This window comes from Budorcas taxicolor, chromosome 6 (assembly GCF_023091745.1).
Source record: "Budorcas taxicolor isolate Tak-1 chromosome 6, Takin1.1, whole genome shotgun sequence".
In the NCBI taxonomy this organism is placed as follows: domain Eukaryota; kingdom Metazoa; phylum Chordata; class Mammalia; order Artiodactyla; family Bovidae; genus Budorcas; species Budorcas taxicolor.
Genome location: NC_068915.1, coordinates 72,142,651 through 72,170,276, shown reverse-complemented (window position 1 = coordinate 72,170,276; position 27,626 = coordinate 72,142,651). Strand labels below are relative to the sequence as shown.

Genomic DNA, 27,626 nt, shown 5'->3' with positions numbered 1-27,626 from the left:
TTTAAACCTTGGGAGTTATTGACTTATTCGCTGTGTGTGACGCCTTGGGGTTGGGCTGGCGGGAGAAGGTCCGGATGGGCTCAGACCTCCCCGCTACCCTCTCACCTCTAGGCCTTCTGAGTGGGTCTCGACAGGAAGCGGTATCCAGTGGGGACATGTGTGAGGGAGGAGAAGTATGGCGACGTCTGGGGCTGCCTGCACACAGGTTTGCTTAGCTTCCGGGCTAGCCACCGGTTGGCCTCGGATTTGAATTAGTGGTGTCTGGCGGGATGGAGTGGTGCAAAGATTAAACTTGACGTGTGCTCTCTCCACTCACCCTGCATTAGACTCTGCACCTTATTTCAAATGTAAGTTAGCTTTTCTTAATAGCATGATTTCGAAAAGCAATTGGAAAAACGTGTTGAAGGGTAAAAAGTGCATTGTTATTAATCGTAGTCGCTTCGTGAACGTTAAGAAGCCGGTGGATACGGGAAAATAAAGTTTTTAGGTTATTTATCAGTATTTAAAATAACCGGTAACATAGGAAGAGTGCCTAACACCTCTCATGACTCAATAGCAGCCTCTATTGATATAAAGTTGCAGGTATCTTAAAACTTAATGATCCTCTTACATATATAATCTATTTACCAGATTTTCCCTTTTTTTTCCCCCTTATGCCAGAAATGTTTGGACATCCATTTAGTATTCTCTATTGAAACAAATGTATTTATGATTCAGTTAATGAAAACGAAAACCTTAGACAACAAGAATAGATTTGGCCTTAATTCTCTTAAAGAGAAAACTGGCAATTGAAAGTTTAAAAAACATATTAATTGTATAGATATGTATAGTGAATGTTGTAATTTGTCATAAAAATGGCTTTTAAAAAATTCATTTTATCTTGTGCATCAGAGAAAGAGCAAGTATTTGTAGAAAAGCTTATTAAAAATACTGCAAATACGAAAGTTATTTTATATTTAAAAGTTTGTGTTTAGAAATCAGAGTATTTCCAAACCTTATGGATGTCACCAGTTATTCATTTTGCTCTCTTTGAAGTGAAGTAAAAGTTGTTCAGTCCTGTCTGACTCTGGAATTCTCCAGGCCAGAATAGTGGAGTGGGTACCCTTTCCCTTCTCCAGGGTATCTTCTCAACCCAGGGATCAAACCCAGGTCTCCCGCATTGCGGGCAGATTCTTTACTAGCTGAACCATGAAGTCCCTTGCTCTTTTTAGGAATGTTTTATTTTCTCTAATTGATATTGATTAAATGATGTGGATGAATCAGTAGGGAAATATGTTCAAATACTGACAGTTGTGAGGTTTTTGTTGTTCAATCATGCCTAAGGTTTTTTTTGATGAAGTACAGCTTCACATATTCTTTTTATGTGACCTGCATTGAGAAGCTCAAAGAACACTGTATTGATATAATACTTTATTGAGTTGTAATGTTATAGAGTCTAAATTTAAATGAATTTATTGGCAATTTAAAAATAAAATTAGAGGCCATATGCTGGCTGCCCAGTAGCTGGGGTTCTGTGCTTTCACTTCTGGGGCCCTGGGTTGGATCCTTGGTTGGGGAACTAAGATCCTGAAATATATATATATGTGTGTGTGTGTGTATAATATATATGTTATATATATTTCAAACTAGAGTATGAAGAGCTTAGTTCTTAACAGTTATAAAAGTGACTTGCTGTGACCTTTGAAAAGTATTATATATTAATAATAATAATAAGCACAGTTTATATAGAGAGGACTAAAATTAGATAAATGTAAGGGTTTTTTTTCTGTTTTTTCTATCAGATTGATTTTGTTTTCACCTTCGTTCAGTTCCTAAAAGCAGACTTCACTTGAATTAGCTTTTTCAAAGTTACCGTACAGGATATTAATGATTTTAATCAACCTGTAACAAGAAAAATGAAAAAACTAAGCGTATGGTACTTTGAATTTGGTTCTACTGGGTAGTAATTTACTTATTTCTTTTCTACTTTGTGGTCTGTTTGGAGAGAATTCTGCATTTCTACTTGTTTCATCCTCATCTGTGTATATACCATTGCCCTCTCATATTTGCTTCCAGTTCTGACACGGAATTAGGTTGACTATCAAAATTTCAACCCTGTTGTTCTCAGCAAAGTTACTATAGACAGTTCATAGTTCAGCAATTCTTTAATTGTGACTTTGATATAGTCATTTTTATGAGGAGTGATTGTATAGAATTTTTTCTCCAAATATCCCCCCTCCCAGCAACAAACTCCATGAAACTCCTTGTTCCCCTAACATTTCTTGATGTAGGTAGAGTTCTCTGCTACCAGTGATGTTCAGATAAGCGTCAGTGAAATGACTCTTCAGGAATTGGTGCATCAGGCTGCCTCTCTTTATTCAGATAAAATAGCTGTGTGTTTTGATGAATGTAACAACCAGCCTCCAGTTTACTATACCTACAAGACTGTGATTAATGCTGCTTCAACATTATCGAATTTTCTACTGTTACACTGTGACTTTCAAGGAATTCGGGAAATTGGTCTCTACTGCCATCCTACAATAAACTTACCCTCTTGGATTTTAGGGTAAGATTCTTTAGAACTGAAAATTTGATATCTTAAAGTAAGATTATTTTCAACAGATATCCTGTGCTGACTCTGTCCTTTGTTTCTTTAGAATTCTCCAAGTCCCTGCTGCTTATGCACCTGTTGATCCAGATTCACCGCCAGCATTATCAATTCATTTTATGAAAAAATGTAATCTGAAGTATATCCTTGTTGAAAAAGTACATATAAGTGTAAGTTTGGCTATTTTAAGGTTTTTTTTAATGTGTTTTATTTACTTTTCAGTTGAAGGGAGTCCCATCCCCATCTTGATTTCTAAATTCACTAACTCAGCAAAGTTTCTCAGTCTCAGCACTGTTGACATTTTGGGTTGGGTAATTGTTTGTTGTGAGGAGTGTCCTTTACATTATAAGATGTTTAGTAACCCCATGGCCTCACCTAACAGGTGTCAGCAGCACCCCTCAATGGTAACCAAAATTTTCTTCGGACTTTGCCAAATGTCTCCTGGAGGTACCATCCATGCTCCATTGAGAACCACTGCTCAATGACATGAACATATCTTCTACCCTCATAATAATGAATTGTGATTGCCTTGAATTTACTTTTCTCTTACCAAAGTTTCCAAAGGAAACATTTATAAGACTTGATATTTTTTTTTGGCCATGTGGCATGTGGGATCTTAGTTCCCTGACCAGAGATTAAACCCATACCTCCTGCACTGGAAGCATGGAGTCACTGTACTGCCAGGGAAGTCCCAGCACTTGATACTTTCATCTTTGTATCTTTATGCCAACTTACAGGAGTCAGCAGCATTAAAGAACTGTATCCAAGCTTAGATTTTGAGAAAGAGATTGGCACTTCGGCCAGATCTTTCTGGGAAACCAAATACATTATTTTTAAAATTTTTAAGTGACTGCCAGCCAGAGTCACTTCTAGTCAAGAAACACTGCCTTAGGTGCAAAATTGGTATTATATGTTAAGCAAGGGGCAGCCCATGTTTCATTATTATTTCTTCATTTTTTGTTTATAAAATATTGTTTTACCATGGAAAAAAATTATAGAAAATATATTCAATTTAGCCTATTACTACCATTTCCTATATGAATCATTTTATATTTGAGAGTAACTTAAATGCCTTTCACCTATTTGTGTATAGATGCATCTGTATCTGTAACATACATCAGGAAGACAATTCAAGAGCTTCAGGTATTTGAGGGTCTTCCTATAGAATAATAGCTATTAAATAAAGTAGGGCCTCCAGAAAGAGACAGTATTAATTTGGTAAATAAATATTTTCTGAATATACATGTATGGTTGTCTGACCACAGTTTTCTGTTCCTCAAATTGGTTATTTGTTGATAAGCAAAACTAAAGGTTTCCCTGGTGGCTCAGTGGCAAAGAATGTACCTGCAGTGCAGGAGACCCAGGTTCAATCCCTGGGTCTGGGAAGATCCCTCTGGAGAAGGAAATGGCTACCCGCTCCTGTATTCTTGCCTGGAGAATTCCATGGACAGAGGAGCTACAGTCCATAGCGTCACGAAGAGTCAGACATGACAGAAGCAACTGAGCACGCACGCACACACAAGCAAAACTAAAATGAGAGTGTGAGGTTCAGTTGTTTAAACAGCCTTGGGTGAATGGTTTGTAGATGGGGTGGTTGGGTGGAAGAATTAATTGTCAATATCAAGTTAGTCTTTATAACTGCATATGGGAAGGAGTTGGAGACATAGCGAACCCCATAAAAAGTACCTTGCTTCCTTTTCCATAATTTTCGTGATGGTGTAAGTGGTCTTCCGTCACTTAACACAAGAGCAATCAGAAGTATTTATTGAGCATCTACTGTATGCCTAGGATCTCCTAGAGTGGTGGTTCTCAGCTGGCCGTGATTTTACATGCCGGGAAACATTCTGGCAGGTCTAGATATTTTTTATGGTCATGATGGAAAGGGGATGGTACTGGCATCTAATGGGTAGAGGTCAGGGATTCTGCTCAAAGTCCAACAGTTTACAACCCCAGCAAAGGTTTATCTGGTCCAAAATGTCAGTAATGTTGAGACTGAGAAAGCCTGCACTAGAACAGGGTGTTTGGAAGGATATTATTAGTATCTGAAAGTAACCTAAGACAGGATTCCTGCCTGGCAGTTGCTTTTATAGTTGCAGAGAAAAGATTAGTACTTCCAAGGTCTGCATAGTATGATATCACCCTAAGCGAAGTATACATAACCTAGTAGAGATAGGACAGTTTTAATGGAGAACAGTGTTTAAGCTTGGTCTTAAGACTATGTGGGCCTTAAATTTTTTTTTTACATTATAGAACATACTACACTCTACCTAATAAAAACAAAACAAGTACAAACAGAAAACACTGCTGGCTCCTGAGTTGTGACCTTTTCCTCTCATTTATGTTAATTTCTTTATTGTGAAAACTTGTTATACTTCATTAAGCTGCTATTTATCAACCTAAAAAGATATACTCGAGGGAAACTTCTGTTTTAATCTGTTTCCATCTACCAGATAACTGAGCCAGAAATTCAGCAATCTTAGGCTCACTCCCTGTCTAGAAAGTCACCAAGCTCTATTGATTCTTTGTTCATAGGCCCTTTCCATTCATTTCTGCTGCAGCAGACTCTTCAGGCAGATATTCAGTTCAGTCGCTCAGTGGTGTCTGACTCTTTGCGACCCCATGAACTGCAGCATGCCAGGCCTCTCTGTCCATCACCAACTCCCGAAGTTCACCCAAACTCATGTCCATTAAGTCGGTGATGCCATCCAGCCATCTCATCCTCTGTCGTCCCCTTCTCCTGCCCTCAATCTTTCCCAGCATCAGGGTTTTTTCAAATGAGTCAGCTCTTCGCATCAGGTGGCCAAAGTATTGGAGTTTCAGCTTTAGCATCAGTCCTTCCAATGAACACCCAGAACTGATCTCCTTTAGAATGGACTGGTTGGATCTCCTTGCAGTCCAAGGGACTCTCAAGATTCTTCTCCAACACTATAGTTCAAAAGCATCAATACTTCGGCGCTCAGCTTTCTTTATAGTCCAACTCTCACATCCATACATGACTACTAGAAAAACCATAACCTTGACCAGACGGACCTTTGTTGGCAAAGTAATGTCTCTGCTTTTTAATACACTGTCTAGGTTGGTCATAACTTTCCTTCCAAGGAGTAAGCATATCTAAATTGTTATGGAAGTTCATTAAAGGCACTCACTTATAGAATTGCATATCATTCTCTTCTTGACAAGCAAAGTCTAGTCTATGCTATTGCCACTTTCATTTGGATCCTATCACAGATTACAATCTAAACTCCTTGGTTTTGAGGATATAGTTATTAAGGATTAGCAGCTCATCTCTGGTCAACAGCACTACTCATCATCTCTCTCTCCCCCAATTCTGCAGTTTATTGGAATGCTTACTGTTCTAACACCAACATTGTCAGGTCAGGTACTGTTTATTGATTATCTAAATACCCCTTTTCTTTATTTGGAGAATGGCTACTTATAACACAGACATTACATACCAAGAATCAATCTCTGCCCTTCCAGGCAAGTTCAGTTCAGTCTTCTCTGTTTTCATTCACATTCGAAGCATGTTTCATTACCACATCACATTGCACTGCAGATGTGTGCTTTTGTGTCTCTATGTTAAAGGTGAGTTTTAAAGTAAGGGTAACACTTTACTCTTGGAGATTTCTCATTTTACTTTTTATTCCTGGATAAAGTGCAAGTGCAGTTAACCCTTGAACAAATTGGGGATTAGGGGTGCCGAATCCTGTTCAGTGGAAAATCTGCCTATAACTTTACAGTTGTAATTCCACATCCCTAGATTCATCTAACTCAGATGGAGTAATACGTATTTACTGGAAAAAACCCACATATAAGTGGACCAGTGCAGTTCAAACCCATGTTCAAAGGTCAGTTATACTTAAAAAAAAAAAAAAAAAAAAAGGTCGTGCTAAATCAGTAAATGAATACTCAGTATTCTATATAATATTAAACTTAATCTTCTATATAATATTAAACTATGTAATAATAAACTTTGTTCCCCATTTAATACAGAAATTCAAGTCTTCCTATGAAGCATTATTGAACTATGATATGCTTACAGTAGAACATAATGACCTAGTACTCTTCAGACTTCACTGGAAGAATGTTGAGGTGAGCCTGGTGCCAAACGATAGAAAAGAGAAATATGAAAAAGGAACCATGACAAAGAGTATGCCTTCTGAGAGCAGCAGTGAAGAAAAGTCAGAAGAGCGCATGGATGTGAGGCTAAAGCACTGCTTGGCCTATGTCCTCCATACGTCAGGCACTACAGGGATACCTAAGATTGTCAGAGTCCCTCATGCATGTATAGTGCCAAACATCCAGCATTTTCGGTAAGTTTTGTTCCTAGAATCCTTCTTCAGAACTTGTAATTTAAAGGAAAAAATGAGTTTTGAACCATCTGTTCTTTATAACTCTTGTTCCTATAGACAGTCCTAAGTAACCTGGGTCTCTTGTTTCAGCTATATCTGAACTTCAGTTCTCTGCAGAGTAGGGCTTTACCCGTTTGATCCAGACCTGGAGCCAAATAGCAAATGATATGTTTGGAAAATTTGCTTCTTAATTATTAATAAGAAGAGAGGAAACATTCCTAGCAGAGGTACTGGCAGGGGTATGGGAGAAAGGAGGAGTTTGGCTTGCTAGAGTGTATTGGGTCTGAGCTGAAGAGTAGGAGACCTATGACCTGAGGGGCAGGAACGTGATATCCTCTGTTGGAGAAGTTGGAACTTAATCCAAAAGGTAACCAGGAACCATTAAAAAGTTTGCATTTCATTAAGTTTACTCCTGTAGCATTGTGGAGTTGGTTTTACTGTTATGGCTGGGAGATGAGTGATCTCTGTAAAGTTGAGATTCTCAACTTTTGAAGAAAGAAGAAAATAGAGGGGGAAGGGAACCAGATCAGAGAGAAGTAGTCTTAGGAAATCGAAGGAGGAAACAGAAGTAGAACTAGAAACCTCATGAAACACATATGTAATTTTATGTCATTGTGAGTTTTAGGTAGTTAAGTTTTTAGCAACAACATTTAAAAAGTAAAAAGTGAAATTAATTTTAACAATATTATTCAATATACCCCAAATATCATTTTAATATGTAATCAGTATAAAAATTATTAGGTATTTTACATTCTTTTTTGTACACCAGTTATTTTCAAGTTCTAGAGTGTTTTACACTTTACATATCTCTGTATGGAGCAGCTACATTATTAGTGCTCAGTAGGCACAGGTATTTAGTGGCTGCCATATTCTATGCACAGATCTAAAAGGAAGGAATGGTTAAATGCTGCAGAGGTGTCCGCTGTAATTGACAGTTCTGGTCTTTAAAGAATTTTTTCTTCTAATGCCCAGAGCTGAAGACTGTACAGGCTAGAGATAAGAAAATGAGGGATGAAGATATGGAAACAGCAAAAATAAGGTGTTATTTTCTAGAAACTATTTTTAATAGAAATGAAAGAATTATGGGAAAGTGTTGTTTTTTTTTCCTTTGCTTTTAGATGGGAGAGCTGTAGGCTGGACATAAAGAATTGGTGGAGAGGATTGGTTTGGATAATCAAGTAGAAGAAATATGGTAAAGGAGTAAGATGCTATGAGATAGGAAGAGATGATATTTAAAGTACTGGGTGGATATACATCTTCTTTAGAAATGGTTAAAATTGGAGCTTATCTACATAACAGTAGGGGAAAGGGAGGGGAAGAAAAGGCTTCTATGGGAAATACAAATCGGTTTCTTTAGGAAAGACAAAAGGAGATAAACTGTGGTAATGTTGATCTGTGCACATGAGAATAGTTTTCATCATCTTCGGGGCCATAAAAGTCCCCTGTAGAGGGTACAGGGGGTTTATGGTAGATTTATTCTTGATGCACTTTCTGGGAGTAAAAGTCACCCTGAAGATGGATTTATAGCAGTCTCATTCCTCAGAGGTTTCTGCTGTCTGTCAGATAAGGAAAGTTCTAAGAAGGCTTCTTTCTGCATCTGTTGAAGCTAAAATGTCTTCAGCTTGAAATAATTTTTATACCAACTCTGGGGTTCCAAGTGGGTCCCCACAAATACCATACTTTAAGATATATTGAAATTAATTGAAGGTAATATTTTGAAGGTAATTCCTAATTCTAGATAGAGTGAGTTTTTTGTTGCTATTTTTTTTTTTCTTGGCTGTGCCAAGTGACTTACAGGATCTTAGTTTTCCATCAGGGATTGAACCCAACAACAGCAGTGAAAGCACCGAGTCCTAACCTCTGGACTGCCAGAGAATTGCCAGTTTTTTGTCTTTAAATTCAAGCAGTGTCTTCGTCTCATCACTGACCATCCATGCTCAGTAATATCCTTACCACATATATTTTGTTCTGCTCTTTGTTGAGATACTGAGAAAAAATGCCAAATAATGAGAAAAGGGAATCAGAGGGCTCTATTGATCATCACTGAAGATGTAGTATAGAGTAAGTCAAGATTCTACCAGAAAAGCAGAACCAGGAGGATTTATCAGGGATCTCTTACAAGGAGTTTACTTATACTTGTAGAGGTTGGCTATCAAGACTGAAGTCCATTGGGTAGACAGTTAGAAAGGGTGATTGTGAATAGACTGAACCCAGTGGGCATGTGCTTGTCCACAGGCAAGTCAGGAAAGAATCCAGGGGAAAGGGAGAATAATTGCTGACCCAGCTGCTCTAGGGAGTCTCTTTTTCAGAGAAAGCCTAAACACAGTCACTCACTCTTTTTTTGGCCATGCCATGTGGCATGCAGGATCTTAGTTCCCTGACCAGGGATTGAACTCACGCCCTCTGCATTGGGAGCGCAAAGTCTTAACTGCCAGACTTCTAGGGGAGTCCCCTAATCACTCTCTTAAAGGCCTTCCAACTGAGAAAAGCCAGCCAATCCAGGATAACCTCCCTTTTGAATAAAGTCACATGATTAGGAACCTTAATCATATCTATAAAATCCCTTCAAGTAGTGTGTGCATAAAATATGTTATGGTAGAAAGCAGATATTGCTTAAAATGGCTTTTAACCCTTACATTTATAAAGGAGAGTTCTAGAATTAATAGCACCGTTTTGTTTAAGAGAGAAACATAAATCTGGCTATTATCTGGAAACTTAATGATCATAAATACTTTTTTAGGATATATGTTTACTAAATGTTAGGCATTTCTCGTAATTACATTCTGTCTTGCCTTAGGGTGCTTTTTGAAATCACTCATGAAGATGTTTTGTTTCTGGCTTCACCTCTGACCTTTGATCCTTCTGTGGTGGAAATCTTTGTTGCTTTGTCAAGTGGTGCCTCTTTGCTTATTGTGCCAACTTCTGTCAAAATGGTCCCATCAAAATTAGCTGCTGTTCTGTTTTCCCATCACAGAGTGACTATTTTACAGGTACATTTTATGAGCAAATAAAATGTTTTGTCTATCATTGTTCAATATTGTAAGTATGTTAGAATATATTTTGTGTTTCTATAGCTCTTTACAGTGGATTCATGGTAATCTAGTTAGATTATCAAGGGCTGTCACCTGATGATGTCACTTTTTGTTTGAGAATGAAAAAAAAAAATCAGTTCTGTTTATTTAGTAGAAAATTCTTTTACTATGCAATTTGTACATATTATAATAACTAAAGGAACTCGACTTTTACTCAAACCTGTTGAGATACGCCTCTCCTTTCTTAAAGTTTTGAATTTATTTTGTTTCCCACTAAAAATTGGTTTAAGTAAGTTAAATTATAATTGACTTAGAAATTTAGATTTTCTGATTTTTACCTCAATATATTTATATTAACCTAAAAAACCAAATATTTTTTAAATTTGTCATTTTAAAAGATTTTAAAAATATATCTGAAAGTAAATGGCAGTCCACTCCAGCACTCTTGCCTGGAAAATCCCATGGATGGAGGAGCCTGATAGGCTACAGTCCGTGGGGTCACAAAGAGTCGGACATGACTGAGTGACATCACTTCACTTCATGTGCCTGGTACACTAGCCTTAAGATATTTCATTGTAAGTGGTTAATTAATAGAATTATATGCAGATCATGATAAATAAAAAATTTCAAAAATGAGACTTGAGAGGACATTAAATTTCTTCCCCAGAGACAAAATTTGATGTTGACTTTCTTTTTGGGCAATGTGTTTTTCATCCTATTAAAAAAAATCTTATGTATATAAGTATAGATATAGATACATAAATGAAATCATTTTAGGAATGTGGCTTGCTGAGTATCAATGATACAAATTTTCTCATCTGTTGGTGAATTATTCTGTGAACCTGGGCAAGATTTTAATATAGCTTTTATTTTCCTATAAAATTCAAGGGGCATAAAAAATATAATTAGTTCCGTAATAGATTTGAGTGATAGTTACCTAGAGAAAGGAAACTTCCCTTGTATGTTGTCAGTGTGTTATGCCTCTTTAAATCTGATCCCCGTGCTTAATGTTTTAGCACAATCTCAGATAAATTTACTTTAGCATTGGTTTTTAACCTTTTTGGGATCATAGATCCTTCTGAGAAATGGATACATACTTACTCTGTTCCCAAAATACAGCAGTTTTCACATATAACTTCATTGTGATTTGATATAACTCACAGTATATACTTACTTGAAATATTATTAGCAGATCACATTTGACTTTGTAAGGGCTCCTTGTACAGATTTTATTTACTAATAACCTTGTCCAAATCTAATTGAATACTAAGCAAGGGTCTTAAAAGCTTTCAAAGAGAATATATGCTATTAAAGTTTTAAAAATTTGAAAAAATAAAATATCTTGAATTATTGTGGGGGAGAAAGGCCCTAAAGTGAGATGGACTGAGTGTTTGAGGAAATTAAGAACCTCTTTATTTCAGGAGTAAGGAGTTTTCTCTTGTGAAGAAAGGCTCAGTATTTGGTTTCTCACAAACCTAAAGTATATTTGGGCATTTTTTGCATACTCTGGGTAACAATATTACATTATTTAAAGTTGATGCCTTTTAAAAGTGAAACATTTTAGTTAGAGCAGAATCTTAGATTTCTAGCTACCAAATTGTCACTATAAGTGTTTTTCATTTTTACATGAATTTCTACTTAGACAATTTAGAAGAAACTGTAACATTTTCTAATTGCTTTTTTCCCCCTGTCATTTGCTAAGTCCTGTTTTCTTATGCCTATGACGATTGGTTGCAAAGGATATCGAGTTGTATTGTGCCACTAAATTCATAATTTCCGTTTATATGAGTATCTGAAAAGTGTTATTGTGCTTTTACCTTGCTAAATATTGATAGTTGTGCATTTATTTATAGAGTTCAAAGTTGACATTATACTTAACACTAGAAATTAGGCCAGAATATTTCAGATTCACCTTATTGAAAATGGAGAACAGAACCATTTGGCCACCTTTTTTTATAGGATTTTATTTATTTTTGGCTGTTCTGAGTCTTTATTGCTGCCAGACTTTCCTCTAGTTGTGGCAAGTGGGGCTACTCTAGTTGCCGTGTGTGGGCTTCTCATTGCAGTGGCTTCCTTTGTTGCGGAGCATGGGCTGTGGGGTATGTGGGCTTCAGTAGTTGTGGCTCCCAGGCTGTAGAGCACAGGCCCAAGAGTTGTGGCACATGGGCTTAGTTGCCTTGCAGCATGTAAGATATTCCTGGGTCATGAGTCGAACCCAGGTCTCCTGCATTGGCAGGCAGATTCTTTAGCACTGAGCCACCAGGGAAGCCCTCAGCCATCATTTTGACAGGAGATTTTCCTTATGATAAGACTCTTGGTGGGACAGTTAAGAACTTGACTTAACAATAAGTACATGCTGGGATGTAGGGTCAACCTGCTACTTAAGTATTTTGACACGCCATAACCTTAAATAACCTCCCTGAGTTAAAATTCAGGCTGTCCTTTTAGCTTTTATTGAAAGAAGCCATTTAAAAATACTCACATGGAACCTGTAACTATGGCCAGGTGAGGAGACTGGCAAATCTTCTCCCCCAAAAAGCAACTATAAAGCTGGAGAAAATTGACACAAATAGCCATTTCCACACTTGGAAATCTTGAGAGTCTTTTGGACAGCAAGGAGATCAAACCAGTCAATCCTAATGGAAATCAACTCTGAATACTCATTGAAAGGACCAGTACTGAAGCTGGAAGCTCCAATACTTTGGCCACCTGATATGAAGAGCCGACTCATTGGAAAAGACCCTGATGCTGGGACAGATTGAGGGCAAGAGGAGAAGGGGGCAACAGAGGATGAGATGGTTGGATGGCGTCACCAACTCAATGGACTTGAACTTGGGAAACCTCCAGGAGATGGTGAGGGACAGGGAACCCTGGCTTTCTGCAGTTCACAAAGAGTCGGACACAACTTGGAGACTGAATACCAACATCAGTCCATTCCCAGATTCATCTGTATGGACGATCTGTCCAATTGCCTTCTGAGCTATATAGACACAAGGTGACCCTAAGGAAGTAAGACTTGAAAATAAGAATATGTATTTTATTATTTATTTTTTTGCTGTACTGCACAGTTTGTGGAATCTTAGTTTCCCCCCCAGAGATTGAATCTGGGCCACAGTAATGAAAGCACTGAGTCCTAACCACAGGACCTCCAGGGAATTCCTGAATATATATTTTAAAAGTCATCTAAGCAGCAACATTAGTGGCCACATATCACAAGGAAGACAGAATTCACATTTAGCCTGGCAAGTTACAAACAAGCAAACAAAAAATCCACAACAAAACATTTCATAACAATAAAAAGTGGTCAGTACATCAAGAAGTACATTGTTATATAAACATGATATTTGCCTAAAATTAGAGGTTCCAAATACATGAAGCAAAAATGGACAGAACTAAAAGGAAAAACAAATTGACTCAATGGTTTGAAATTTTAATACCCTACTTTCAGTAATTAAATGAAAAACTAGACAGAAATCAGTGCGTATATAATAAAGAAGACTTGAACATTCTCAGCCAAATTCCATATGCAGAGCACTATCCACCAAATTCAGAGTACACATTCTTTTCACGTAAATTAAACATTTCCTAGGATAGAGTGTATGCTAGGCAATGAAAGATGTCTCAGGAAATATAAAATGTGTTGATGAAAAATTAGTCAATCTAAGAAAGAAACAGAGAATTTTATTTGAACCAGCTTGAGGATTATAGTCCAGGAGACAATTTCAGAAAGATCTGAGGACTATTCTGCCTGTTAGAAGTCAAAGCACAGTTAGATACATTTTTGAGACAAAAAGTTATACATTGAAGTGACATATTGGTAGTTTACATAGTCCAGATCTGCATGTATAAGACAAGTCAGTGGGTCATTTCTGTTGTTTATATCCTACCCAGTCTATAGTATTTTGTCATAGCACCCTGAATAGACTGAGACAAAAAAGAATGAACTATCGATGCATATATCATGGATCACAAGGCCTTTGCACTCACTCAGTACAGAATGAAAGAAGCCAGGTTATAATAATACTTGTATGATTCCATTTTATGACACTCTCAAAAATGTCAACTGACTGTAAGTGACAAAAAATAGATCAGCAGTTGGCTGGAGGAGGGGTCCAGTTGGAGGGTAGAATTATAATGGTACATAGAGCGACTTCACTTTCACTTTCCACTTTAATGCATTGGAGAAGGAAATGGCAACCCACTCCCGTGTTCTTGCCTGGAGAATCCCAGGGACGGGGGAGCCTGGTGGGCTGCCGTCTATGGGGTCGCATAGAGTCGGACACGACTGACGTGACTTAGCAGCAGCAGCAGGTAATTTTAGGGCTGAAGGATATTTTCATTATCTGGATTGTGGTGACGGTTTCACCAACAATATATCTCAAAATTTGTACACTTTAAACATGTATAATTTATGTCAGTATTATCTTAATAAAGTTCTTTTTTAAAGTCTTTACTCATTGTGCTGCTTAAGCACATTTTAAAAACACTTTATATACTTTTTCTATATAGAAATAATGAAAGAGGAAATGTAAATTGATTTTATAGATTTTGTTGTTTTTATCTTTAAACCTTTTTGTCTATAAATTGCATAATGAAACAATACCGTGCTTAAGTTTTTTACTAAAGCAAAATTTATATCAACATTAAAAAGGTAATGGTGCTTCAGTAGGTTTCCGAATACGATTTGCCATTTAGTAAACACAGTCTTAATTTCCATGTGCACTCCCAATGTTAAACTTTGAACTAATTACTACAATTTATTTTTTAAAGAAGTGAAGGGGGAAAAAATTGTTTATTTTTGATGTATTTACAGGCAACGCCGACATTGCTTAGAAGATTTGGATCTCAGCTCATCAAATCAACTGTTTTATCCACCAATACTTCTCTTCGCATATTGGCCCTTGGTGGTGAAGCATTTCCATCATTAACTGTTCTCAAAAGCTGGAGAGGAGTAGGCAATAAAACACAAATATTTAATATTTATGGCATCACAGAGGTGTCAAGTTGGGCGACTTTCTACAGGATTCCAGAGAAGATTCTTAACTCTACTTTGAAGTATGGGTTTCAGTTACTACGAGAGTAGAGGGTATTTTTCCAGTATCTAAACACAAATAGTGTTTTTGATAGGCGCTGGAGTCATTATTTTAGAAACACTATTTTATCTAGAATTCTATGCTGGGAATTCAGAAAACTGATACTACAGATTCTGCTAAAGTGTTTTGTAACTAAACAGATAACTTTTCCACTTGGCAATCTTTGAATTATAACAGAAACTTTTTTTCTTCATTTGGTACAATGTGATTTAAATATATTGGTGAATATTTTATTCAAGTGAAAATTTTAAAATTTGGTTTGGATTGTTGTGTTTTCATAGATGTGAATTGCCTGTACAGCTGGGATTTCCACTGCTTGGAACAGTAGTTGAAGTCAGAGATACTAATGGTTTCACAATTCAAGAAGGCAATGGCCAAGTATTTTTAGGTTGTTCTACATTTATTGATCGGGAATGATTTTTTTTTTCCAAGAAAAAAAGTCTGTTAATTTTATTCTTTCCTCAGTTTTTCTTAAATCTAGTATTCTTTTCAGTGATGGTAATTTTTAATCTCATCATCACAGTCAATGAAACATTTAATAAGTTACATGATTATTTTAGATAACTGGGTCTAATACTCTAAGGGAAGATAGAAAAGCAGTTTGGGAACTGTAACTTGGTTGTTTGTATTTCTGTTTATAGCCTGAATTTTATTTAATTAGAATATTTCAATTTTTAAAATTATTTTTTAAATGTTCTTAATCACGTATATATTTTTAGAAATAAATTTTATCACTTTGCTTATTTTACTAAGATTGTTATTGTATATAATTCTGTCAGATAACATTTAAAAGTGAGTCCCCAATTTTATATATATATTAACACTTTCAAACTTAGTAATGGAGCTTTTGAAAATGTTCTGATTTCATGGTTTTAATTTTCCCTAAATATTTTTACTACATTGGTGTTTATATCTTATGAAGGTGGCAGAAATAGAGTATGTTTTCTTGATGGCGAAATGATGGTACCACTTGGCACAATGAGAGCCACAGGAGACTTTGTAACTATAAAAGATGGAGAGATATTTTTCTTGGGACGAAAGGACAGTCAGATCAAACGTCATGGCAAACGTCTTAACATAGAACTTGTACAACAGGTAGAAATGTTCCAATATTAAAATATCTATTAACATACATAGGTATTAGAGGCCACCATAACTAATTTGCTTTGCCAGGGTTCTCTATCAGTATTATTTAGACTTAAGACTTTTGTATTAATGATGAATTACAATAGAAGACATGGATAATTCATTGTGCGCTTTCCTCTCAGGTTGAAGAGAGTTTTTTTTTTTAATAAGTGACAAAATGGATTTTTACAACTGTGAAAGTAAATTTATTTTGCTCTGGGTGCAGTCGTTTTTGGAAAACATTAAGAACCCTGTGTGCTGGTAATAGTGATGGTAGGAAACAGTTTTTTAAAAATCTCTAGGGAATTCCAGAATTTAATTTGTTGATGTCAGAGCATTTAGGAAGTTTATTTTTAAATGTCCTCATCGGCGGATTTGTATAATCTCTCTCATAGATTGCTGAAGGTCTTCAACAAGTGGAGTCTTGTGCAGTTACATGGTATAACCAGGAAAAATTGATTTTGTTCATGGTGACTAAAAAAGATTTAGTAAAGGATTACATCTTTGAAGAACTGCAGAAACATCTTCCAAGTCATGCCATCCCAGATGAGCTTGTGTTAATTAATTCTCTGCCATTTACATCTCATGGTAAAATAATTTGAAGCTGCTTTGTTTCGGTGCCAAATGATTGTAATTGTGTTCCTAACTAGTTTAAAGACCACTTAAATCCTTATCGTTATAAGTAATACTAATATATATTGTGATAGACCCTCTGTTAAATACTTTGTAAAAGTAATTCATTTTATCTCAGAAAATCCTGTGAGTAGGTGGCATTATTCCCATTTACTGATGTGAAAAATAAGTCTTAAGAGATTTAAGTAATTTTCCCAAAATCACATTGCTAGTTAGAGTTGAAATTCTATTGAGAACTGTTTGACTTCAAAACATGTACTCTTAATCACCAAATTCTATTACTTTCCCAATTTCATCTTTAATATTTGTTTCAAAATGTGGTAATTGCTTAGTAAATAGTACTATTTCTTTAACTCTTTAAACGAGATGAACATTAGCCCCTCCTTTCTTCTTATCTGATACTACATTCTGGATAGCATGGGGCTGCTTTCTTTATTATTGATTATCTATGACAAACTATTCTATGGGATTTCTAACCTTAACAATGAAAAATGTGTTTATTGTGACTAATGAAGATATGAAGGGTTCAAGCTGAAATTTAAAAGTTGTTTTTTTCTTTTATATTAAGGCAAAATTGATGTTTCTGAGCTAAATAAGATATATTTAAACTACAGAGACTTGAAGTCTGAGTGTAAGCTCAGTGGAAAAGAGGAACTTTGGGAAAAATTACACCATTTGTGGAAGGTACAACTTTTACGATACAAATTTGTTGTTATAAAGAAGTCATTGTATATCTTCAGGGAATGTAGCATCCTAATAAGTCTGATAAAATTTTCTAAGAATGTTAACTGCTGTCCAGATGTTAAGTAGCATAGCTTTGTTTATTCAATTTGTATTAAAATAAAAGTTAGGTTCTGTAATGCAAGATTAGATTAAGCTCCCCATATAGAGATTTATTGGAAGTGAGGTGAGTGAGTGAGTGAAGTCGCTCAGTCATGTCCGACTCTTTGTGACCTCATGGACTATAGCCCACCAGGCTCCTCCCTCCATGGGATTCTCCAAGCAAGAGTACTGGAGTGGGTTGCCATTTCCTTCTCCAGTGAGGAAGTGAGGTAGTAGTCATAAAAGGCGCAAATAGACAAAACTTCTCTTGCCGTAAGTTTTCCCTAAGCAAGGTAGTTGAATACAGTTATACTTGTCAGAGTAGAAAAAATAGCCCAATCTTGCTGTACCACAGCCTGTGGTATAAAGGCTTTTAACATCATTATTCCAGAAGTTTCAATGATGTGTATGTTTTTGCTTAAGGGAATTTATATTTATATATATATATATATATATATATATATATATAAAATATACACACACACATATATATATAAAACAAAAACTTTTTGAAATATATATATTTACCTTTGATTTATAGGTCAGTATAATTTTTCTTAAAATATGGAGTTTTCTTAAAGAAGGATGTGTTTGTATAGTCTTATCTGAAAAATAGAGGGTATCTAAATAAAAGTATTCTCTACTTCATTTTTAGATTCGTGGAAAATAATTCTGATATATATATATATATGTGAAGCTAATGAAAATAACTATCCCTATATTATAGAAATATCAGATGTTATTATCTTGTGGGTTTTATAATTAATAAATCAGATGTTTTTATAATTTCATTTCTTATTGTGTGGGTAGGAAAACCGCTCTTAAGGGAAGTATAATTTGCAGTCCTAGGGTAGGCTTGTCACACCGTTGGTAGGATGATGAGGGTCTCCTTTACTATATAGAAAATCATGTTAAAATTTATTTTGTGTGTTTTGTGTTCATCTCATTAATGTAAGTACTGTCACTTATATTACTGTAAATGCTGATTTTAGGCCTTGAACATCAATATATTTCTCCCTTCTCCAATCTGTAGTCTGTTCTGAGTCTCTCAGAAGATGCTTTGAAGATTCCTGATGAGTCACTCTTCTTAAATAGTGGTGGAGATTCCTTGAAATCCATACGGCTCCTCAATGAGATTGAAAACCTTGTTGGCACATCAGTACCTGGGCTTCTGGAAATTCTTCTCAGCAGTTCTATTTTAGAGATTTACAATCACATCCTTCAAACAGTGTTTTCAGATAAAGACCTGACACTTAGCAAGAATCATGCCATGAAAAGAAAATTCAGCGATGCTACTCAAGAGGAAGCCAGTGGAAAATCTTTACATCAGGAAGCTGTCGTGCCTTTAAATTGTGACAATGAGAGCAATGCTTTTATTGCATTGAGCAGAGGGAACCAGATTTTGTCTTTGAATACTGATAGGTATTTAACTAAGTTGGGACATTGCCCTTCAACCTATTCTTCTGATTTAAATTCACAGACTGACATTCAAAATAGAGAAAGCCTAAGTACTCCACCTCTTATTGGGAAGTCAGAAGATCCATCCTGTGTTGTAGAAGTTTCTGAAGAGGACACACCTGTGATTAGGGCTGAGAAAATGGAGTTTCGTGTGAGGTGGAGGTCAGACACAGGCAAATGTGTGGATGCTTCACCTCTGCTTGTAATACCAGCTCTTGATAAGTCATCTGCAACTGTGTACATTGGCTCCCATTCTCATAGAATGATAGCAGTTGATCTTTACTCTGGAAAGGTGAAATGGGAACAGATTTTAGGAGATCGCATTGAATCCTCAGCATGTGTATCTAAGTGTGGAAACTTTATTGTAGTGGGTAAGTTTCTGAATTTGAGGTTAATAGAGTTAACTGGAATTACCATATGAAAATACCAGTAGAGCCTAGTTATATTTAAAAAACCTGTGTATAGTGGGTTTGGTTTCTGTCAAAGAATAATAATTACATGCTGATTCACAGTGTGGGCCTTGGGTCAGAGTTTCTCGGTCTGAACCTAGCCCTAAGGCTATTAACCCGCTCTGTGACCTTCAACAAGTTGTGGAACTCCCTAGAACTCAGTTTTCTCATGAGTATATGGGCATAATAAATAAAACATGGTGCTACATCACAAATTATTCCCAAACTTTAATGGTTTAGAGCAATAAACATTTATTATTTCACAGTTTGTGTGGATCAGGAATTTAGGAGGAGCTTAGCTGAAAGTTCTGGCTCAGCGTTTCTCCTGTGGCTGCAACCATGTGAAGGCTTGACTTGAGCTGGCAAAATCTGCTTCCAAGATGGCTTACAGTGCGGCTAAACAAGACTAGTTCTTTGCTGAGTTTTGACAGGAAGCTTCAGTTTCTTGTCCCATGGGCTTCTCTCTGAGTGACCCAAGAGAATGAGTGAGATCTTCTAGTGTCTATAGTTGTAAATCATCATCTGTGCTTGTTATTAGAAGCACATCATTGAGTCTGGCCCACACTCAAAAGGAGGGGAATTGGCTCCACCTCTTGAAAGGAAGAGTATCAAAGAATATGTGGACATATTTTAAAACTACCACAATGATCATAGAGCTTCTGAGAGGATTAAATGTAATAATTGCTTGTGAATCCTTTAGTACATACCTGGTGGATCAGACAGTAAAGAATCTCCCTGTAATGCAAGGGACCTGGGTTCAATCCCTGGGTTGGAAAGATCTTCTGGAGAAGGGAATGCTGACCCACTCCAGTATTGCCTGGAGAATTCCATGGACACAGGAGCCTGGTGGGCTACAGTCCATGGTATTGCAAAAAGATTGAGCGACTAACACTTTTACTTTCTTTTTCAGGGACAGACTAAGTGCTCATTGAGTGTTAGCTATTACCTGCTACTCCGTTTCCTTAAGGTGCAGGTGACTTTTACTTTACAAAGATATGGGGGTTCAAGTATAATGTCTCCTTGACTATCACTTTCTTTTTACCCCTCCCCAAACTATACTAAGTTTTACTTTAGTGCTCATGGAATCTGTTTACCAAAGCTTTTCAGTCTAAATACTTAGGAATATTTCTCCCTACTTAAGTTATCCTGGCTAGGATCTACTTGAATCTAAGTTTGATCTTTTCCTATTGAAAACCTATATTTTGAGAATTTTGCTACAAGAAACTTTCAGTTACACATATGACTATGAGTAATCCCTAGTCCATGAAAGTCAGCTCATTGAGGTTATTGTTTGCATCCCAAGTGTGTACCCAAAGCTTGTGGCACATGGTGGTCACTTAGTCCTTTTTTTTCTTTTTAAAAAATTCCCAGGTTTATTGAGATGTAATTGACATATGATGTTTTATTAGTTTAAGGTATACAATATAATGATTTGATGTGTGTGTATATTGCAAAATGCTTACCACAGTAAGTCTAGTTAGCCTACATCACCTGACACAGTTACCGTTTTCTTTTCCTGGGATGAGAACTTTTAAGATTCACTCTCAGCAATTTTCAAATATCCAATTCAGTGTTGGTAACTATCCCTTAGTACTTTATTTTTTTATTAATGTATGGTTTATATACAGTGGTACACAGTTCTGTATTTTGACAGATACATGCTATCATGTAACCACTACCACAATTACGAGTCCATTGCTCCAGAAAATTTGTGTTTCACCTTATAGTCATTCCTCTTCCTATCCCCCCCACCCGCCACTGATCTGCTTTTTGTCCCTGCTTGCAGGATCTTAGTTCTCTGACCAGGGATCAAACCCATGCCCTCTACAGTGGAAGCCCGAAGTCTTAACCACTGGACCGTGAGGGAAGTCCCTTAACAGTGTCTTTTGAAGAGAAGTTCTTAATTTCAATGAAGTCTATTTTATAATTTCTTTTACGGATCCTGCTTTTGATGTCATATCCAGGAGATCTTTGCCTAACATAAGGTCACAAAACATTTTCTCCTGGAGCCAAACTGAAAGAACGTTCTCATTACCCAGCTATTCCTGGTGTACTCCACTATATAGGACATTTCTCTTCATCTTCACTAAGTAGGCTGTCCTTTCCCTTCTGAGCAGTAACTGCCAGAAGAAAGCACAGCAGATACTCTGGAAATTGAGCCTCAAGTGGACAGCAGTGGTTATAATCATAGGTGGAACCACCCAAAGTGTTGAGCCAATGCCTAGATTTCACTTCCCCTGACTTATGTGCACTCCAGAAACTTGAGTGATCTTTACTTTGTAGGTTTTGACCACTCCCACTTCCAGTTGGAGGGTTTTTTTGGCCACAGCAAGTCAGAGACTCCTGCTCTGTCTTCTCATCCAAGCAGCAGTTTGGAAAAATCAGTCTCCTATAGTTGTCAAGACAATAGGCTCTGGAGCTTGACTTCTTGCATTCAAATCCTTGCATTCAAATCCTTGCTCTGCCACTTAACTGCCTGAGTAGTTTTGCCCATAACTCTCCTATAACTTAACTCTCTGTGCTTCAATTTTGTCCTCTGTAAAATGTTCATATAGTCACACTTCTCTGTGAGGATTACATGAGTTAATAGGAATAAAATTCTAACAGTAGTACCCTCCATAAGATAAAAGGTCAGTAAACATTTGTTGTTAAGTTCCTGAGTGGTGTTCAACTCTTTGTGACCCCCATGGACTGTAGCACGCCAGGCTTCCCTGTCCTTCACTATCGCTTGGAGTTTGCTCGGGCTCACGTCTATGCAGTTGGTGATGCCATCTAACCATTTCATCCTCTGCTATTCTTTTCTCCTTTTGCTTTCAATCTTTCCCAGCATCAGGGTCTTTTCCTGTGAGTCGGGTCTTCACATTAGGTGGCTAGAGTATTGGAGCTTCAGCTTCAGCATCAATCCTTCCAGTAAATATGCATATTGTTAATATTAGCATTTCTTTTTAAGATTTATTGACTTATTTGGCTGCACTGAGTCTTCATTGCTGCACACAAGCTTTCTCTAGTTGCAGTGAGCAGGGCCTACTCTTAATTGAGTTGTGCAGGCTTCTCATTGCAGTGGCTTCTCTTGTGGAGCACTGGCTCTTGGGCACACGGTCTTCTGTAGTTGCAGTTCTCAGGCTCTAGAGCACAGGCTCAGTAGTTGTGTCGCATGGGCTTAGCTACTTTGTGGTATTGAGATCCTCCCCAGCCCGGTTTGGAACCTGTGTCCCCTGCATTGGCAAGCAGATTCTTAACCACTAGACCACCAGAGAACCCAGCATTTCTTTTTCTTTTGGCTAGACTGCCAGGGAAGTCCCAATGTTAGCATTTATTGAACACTTTTTATGTACTGGGCATTGATCCTGATTATCACAATAACCCTGGATGTAGTTGTAGCCACATTCAGCAGAAGAGTAATCTGAGGCCCAGCAGTGCTAGATGATTAGCCCAAAGGACAGCCATGACGAGATCTGAATCCAGGCCTGTCACAGCCTCTTCTGCTGCAGCTTACTCATGTCCGTTGTTTTCTTGGTAGTGAAGCACTTCTTAGTACCTTGCAAATGTAAGGTGTCCTTACTGAAAAGGTGTTTTTACATAAGTGGTTACTGTTTATGTCTGTTTTGGTGAAATGTAAATCTGAGCCAAACATAGAGCCTAAGTACACATGAAGAGCATCAAACATATGTTGTCATGATTTAAGCCAAAGAATTATTTTCCAGTGACATGTCTAAATCTCATCTTTAATATTTTGTTTGCCAACAGGCTGTTATAATGGGTTAGTTTATGTTCTGAAAAGTAATAGTGGAGAAAAATACTGGATGTTTAGTACTGAGAATGCTGTCAAAAGCTCAGCAACCTTGGATCCAACCACAGGACTTCTTTACATTGGATCTCATGACCAGCATGCATACGCTTTGGATATATATGTAAGAATTCAGTTTGTCAGCTTTATACCATAAGCATAAATGGAAGAGCATGAAATTATCAGGTGGTGTTGACTAGGGGAGCAGGTATTAACCATTTTCCAAGTTTGTGATCTGGGAAGATTAAGGGATTAATTAATAGCCTTATTCTCTTAAGATGTTTTTAACTTCCTTACCAAATTTTCACAAATTTGCTGCTCAGAGTTTTGAAATATAAAGAACTTAGAATTTACCATTGACAACAGAAAGAAGAGAATCACAGAAATATCAGTAAGATATTTTATATAAGAACTCGATTACATAAAATTTTAAAATTTAAGAATTATAAAATTAAAAAAAATTAAGTTGGGAAAAATTTTTGAAACAAATATGACGTAGTTAAAGCTCATAAGTATAAATGAAATGAAGAGCAAATATAAATCTGTAAGAAAAATGTAAAGGTCCAGATAGAAAAATATTCAACAAAGGATATAAATGGACAGGACCCTTAAGAAGGAATCGCTAATAAATGTATATAAATTTATATAATGTTTAAGAATCAAAGGAATGAAAATTTAAAACTTTAAAGATAGAGAAGCAAATGTTATTAGCTTAGAGGGTAACATTAAATGCTGATGAGAGTTGTGGGAGGTAAGCTTTTAAGGAAGACAGTTTGACAATTTGAATAGGTAACAATTTCATATCCTTTGACTCAGTAAAATTCTAGGAATCTATCATGGCAAAATAATCAGAAACATGGACAAATGTAAGCACCAGAATACCTTATTTCAAAGTTATTTATACTACCAAGAAATTAATTACAAATAGGGTAGAGAGAGAATATTTTATGTTCATATGGGATATGATCCATTAATGTAATATTTAACAAGTTTTACAGAATAAGTGAACTAAATTATATACAAAGTATATGATATTCAGAATGATTTCAGATATATTAAACTGTATGTGTGTGTGTGTGCCAAAAAGATCACAAGGCAAAAATGCTAAAATGTTAGTAGTAATCTCTGGATATTGCCTTTTGCCTTCTTTTTATACTAACTTGATTCTCCACAGTAAGTATGTATTACTTTTATACTAAAAATAAAAATTATATTAACTAGACACACATAACTTTAAAAGGGACAGGATATAATGATTTTGTGAATCACCCTCAGAAGCCAATTAATTTGCTTTCTTTTTTGCTCTTTTAAAATTTTGCTTTCTTATTTACAGAAAAAGAAGTGTGTTTGGAAGTTGAAATGTGGAGGAACTGTTTTTTCTTCTCCTTGTTTGAGCCTGATTCCATCTCACTTGTATTTTGCTACACTGGGAGGACTTTTACTGGCTATAAATCCTGTAGGCATAAAATAATATTTATTGATTTTATTACCTGTTTTTCTTTAATATTTTTTTACTTTTGCTTAGAATTCTGAAAATTCAAAGTAGATCTCAACTAGATACAGTCCACACAGTACAGATCAGAATTCACTAAAATGATTGACATGAAGTCTAGAGTGATGAGAAAAATCTAAGTTCTGTGTTATGTCCTTTATCAATTTTTTAAATTGGCAGAATGTTCTCAGTTCTATCAAGAACTTTGTGTCCATTCTAAGGATAGAGTTTATGTGCTAGTTATTTCTTTCCTGGATTTATTGCAGGTTTTTAGCTCAGTTCTCATAAATAGCACTCATTAATTCTATAGCTGTGTATATGTACACTAGCTTCATTTATAATCAAGCTATAATATATAAGCTTATAATAGTCAGCATGCTACTGTAGCATTTTCTGATGTTACCTCTGGGAGGTTTATGAATTTGTTTTATAGAAGTAATTGATGAGTAGAATGATTTAAATGCTATGAATTATGTTTTGCCCATGCCAGGCCACTGGGGACAGAGTTTGGAAACATTCCTGTGGAAAGCCACTCTTTTCTTCTCCACGGTGTTGCCTACAGTATATTTTTATTGGCTGTGTAGATGGAAATTTACTCTGCTTTACTCACTTTGGAGAACAGGTAAAAAATGTCTAGTTCTGTTTTACTTATCTTTGTCAAAAGCATAGTAGTCGATGACGACTAAAGTAAGATTTTATACATTTTTTGACCCATCGTGTTGAAAGCTAGTTCTGTTTTTATTGTTAGCCTGTGGATTTTTAAATTTTTGAATGATGCTGTAATAGATTTAATAGATTCTATCCAAACATTGTTTTAATTTTGCCATCCTCCTTGTCCATTTTTTAGCCAACTTAATTATAACCTCTATTCAGGTTGTGAACATTGAAATAAACCCCTGCTTTTTCTATGAAAACCAAAATCTGTTACAGAACCCAATTTACTTTGTATGAAGGTTCTGTCTTCAACTTCGTGATCAGGGTAGTGATCAGGGTAGCAGGGTAGGCTCCTGATCTTTCGTTAGGATAATAATCCCTACTTCTTCACCCACAAGTGACTATGGCCCAACTTCTGTGTTTTTGATTTGAGGGATTATTCTGTGGACTTGAGTGTACTAGCTCCACCATAAGTGAGCCCATTGACGGCTATGGTTGCTTCTGGGTGCATTTTATTCTGTTTTCGCCCCTTATACACTAGCAGTTTCTTTTGTTCTGTGTGACAGTTATTTTGTGATGAAATCTTTTTTTTTTAAGTCTTTTTTTTAACTTTTAAAATTGTTTTAAGTTTTCGGTTGTGTTGGGTCTTCCTTTCTGTGTGCAGGCTTTCCCTAGTTGTGGTGAGCGGGACTGTTCTTTGTTGCAGTGCACAAGCTTCCCATTGTAGTGGCTTCTCTTCTTCAGGAGCACAGACTGTAGGGCACTCAGGCTTCAGTAGTTGCAGCACAGGGGCTCAATAGTTGTGATTTGAGGGCTTTAGAGAACGGCCTCAGTAGTTGTGGCGCATGGACTTTAGTTGCCTGCAACATGTGGAATATTCCCAGATCAGGGATCCGAGTCCACGTCGCCTGCATTGACAGGCAGAATCTTATCCGCTGTACCACCAGCGAAGTCCTGTGATGAAATCTTTTATTAAGTTCACTTAATATTTTTTATTTAGAAAGTAATTTGTATATATTCTCACCTTTGGATTTCTAAATAGTTAGAAGAAGCAAAGGTTCTTACTCCTTTTTTTTTTCTTCTCTGAATAAGCCAAAGAAAGATTAAAGTAATTTTGTCCAAGTCAGGAAGAAAACTGAGATTACACACCATGTATCATGAATATACCCACTTTTTTTATTTTGCTGCTACTATGGACTTCCCTGGTGGCTCAGACGGTAAAGCGTCTGCCTACAATGTGGGAGATCCGGGTTCGACCCCTGGGTTGGGAAGATTTCCTGGAGAAGGAAATGGCAACCCACTCCAGTACTCTTGCCTGGAAAATTCAATGGACTGAGGAGCCTGGTAGGCTACAGTCCACGGGGTCGCAAAGAGTCGGACACGACTGAGCGACTTCAGTGTCAATGTCAATATGGATTTGTGAACATTACCTTAGACTTAGGCTTCTTCTTCCTGTGTGTTTTAAAATATTGGCTGACAGGGTAATCTATAGTAGCTTTGAAATAAGCAAATAGTATGTATCTACAGTGTAGACACACAACTCATAGCTCTTTGATTAAAGCTTTAGTTCAACTTCTTGCACATAAACTTTTCTTTTCAGCTAACTTCCTCCTTCTTCCTATATCAGGAGACTAGAGTAAGATATAATTTTTAATAAGATACACTGGAAACTCAGTGCAGTTTTATCTTAGAAATCATTGTCTCTGAGCATATTAGTAATAACTTTTGGATGAGGTTTGAAATGAATATATATTATGCATAGTGGTGATTTATGTATAAGCGCACTGGTGTTTTTTGTTAAGATTTTACCACTGGGACAGAGGTCTAATCTGAGGGTGCTACTTTTCGAAGAAAGGTATTATTTTCTCTATATTTACCATTCAGCAGCCTACATCTCTCACATTTTATTAAGAATTTCATAAAGCTTTAGTCTACAGAACTGTTGAAATGAGATGAATGAATTGTTTTTGCCTTTATCCCCCTTCAGGTCTGGCAGTTCTCTACCAATGAACCAATCTTTTCATCCCCATGTACCTCAGCATCAGAGCAAGAAATATTTTTTGGTTCTCATGACTGCTTTATCTACTGTTGTAGTATGAAAGGTCACCTCCGGTGGAAATTTGAAACTACCGCAAGAGTGTA

The 27,626-nt window shown here is 36.5% G+C and overlaps 1 protein-coding gene across 1 annotated transcript; it reads left to right on the top strand.

Annotated features, from left to right (window-relative positions):
* On the top strand, window positions 1-27,626 carry AASDH (aminoadipate-semialdehyde dehydrogenase). The gene is made up of 14 exons (XM_052642317.1): window positions 1-347; window positions 2,271-2,545; window positions 2,637-2,757; window positions 6,581-6,900; window positions 9,737-9,929; window positions 14,785-15,026; window positions 15,346-15,452; window positions 15,987-16,159; window positions 16,585-16,777; window positions 17,391-17,506; window positions 18,678-19,473; window positions 24,672-24,794; window positions 25,321-25,452; window positions 27,472-27,626. The coding sequence occupies exons 2-14, from the start codon at window positions 2,316-2,318 to the stop codon at window positions 27,492-27,494; spliced, it is 2,769 nt and encodes a 922-aa protein (XP_052498277.1). The 5' UTR covers window positions 1-347; window positions 2,271-2,315; the 3' UTR covers window positions 27,495-27,626.

Coding starts and splice junctions, on each gene's coding strand:
- AASDH (XM_052642317.1), top strand. CDS start 2,316: ATGACTCTTCAGGAATTGGTGCATCAGGCTGCCTCTCTTTATTCAGAT. Junction 15,027..15,345: donor ATTCTTAACTCTACTTTGAA/GTATGGGTTTCA, acceptor GTGTTTTCATAG/ATGTGAATTGCCTGTACAGC. Junction 15,453..15,986: donor CAATGGCCAAGTATTTTTAG/GTTGTTCTACAT, acceptor TATCTTATGAAG/GTGGCAGAAATAGAGTATGT.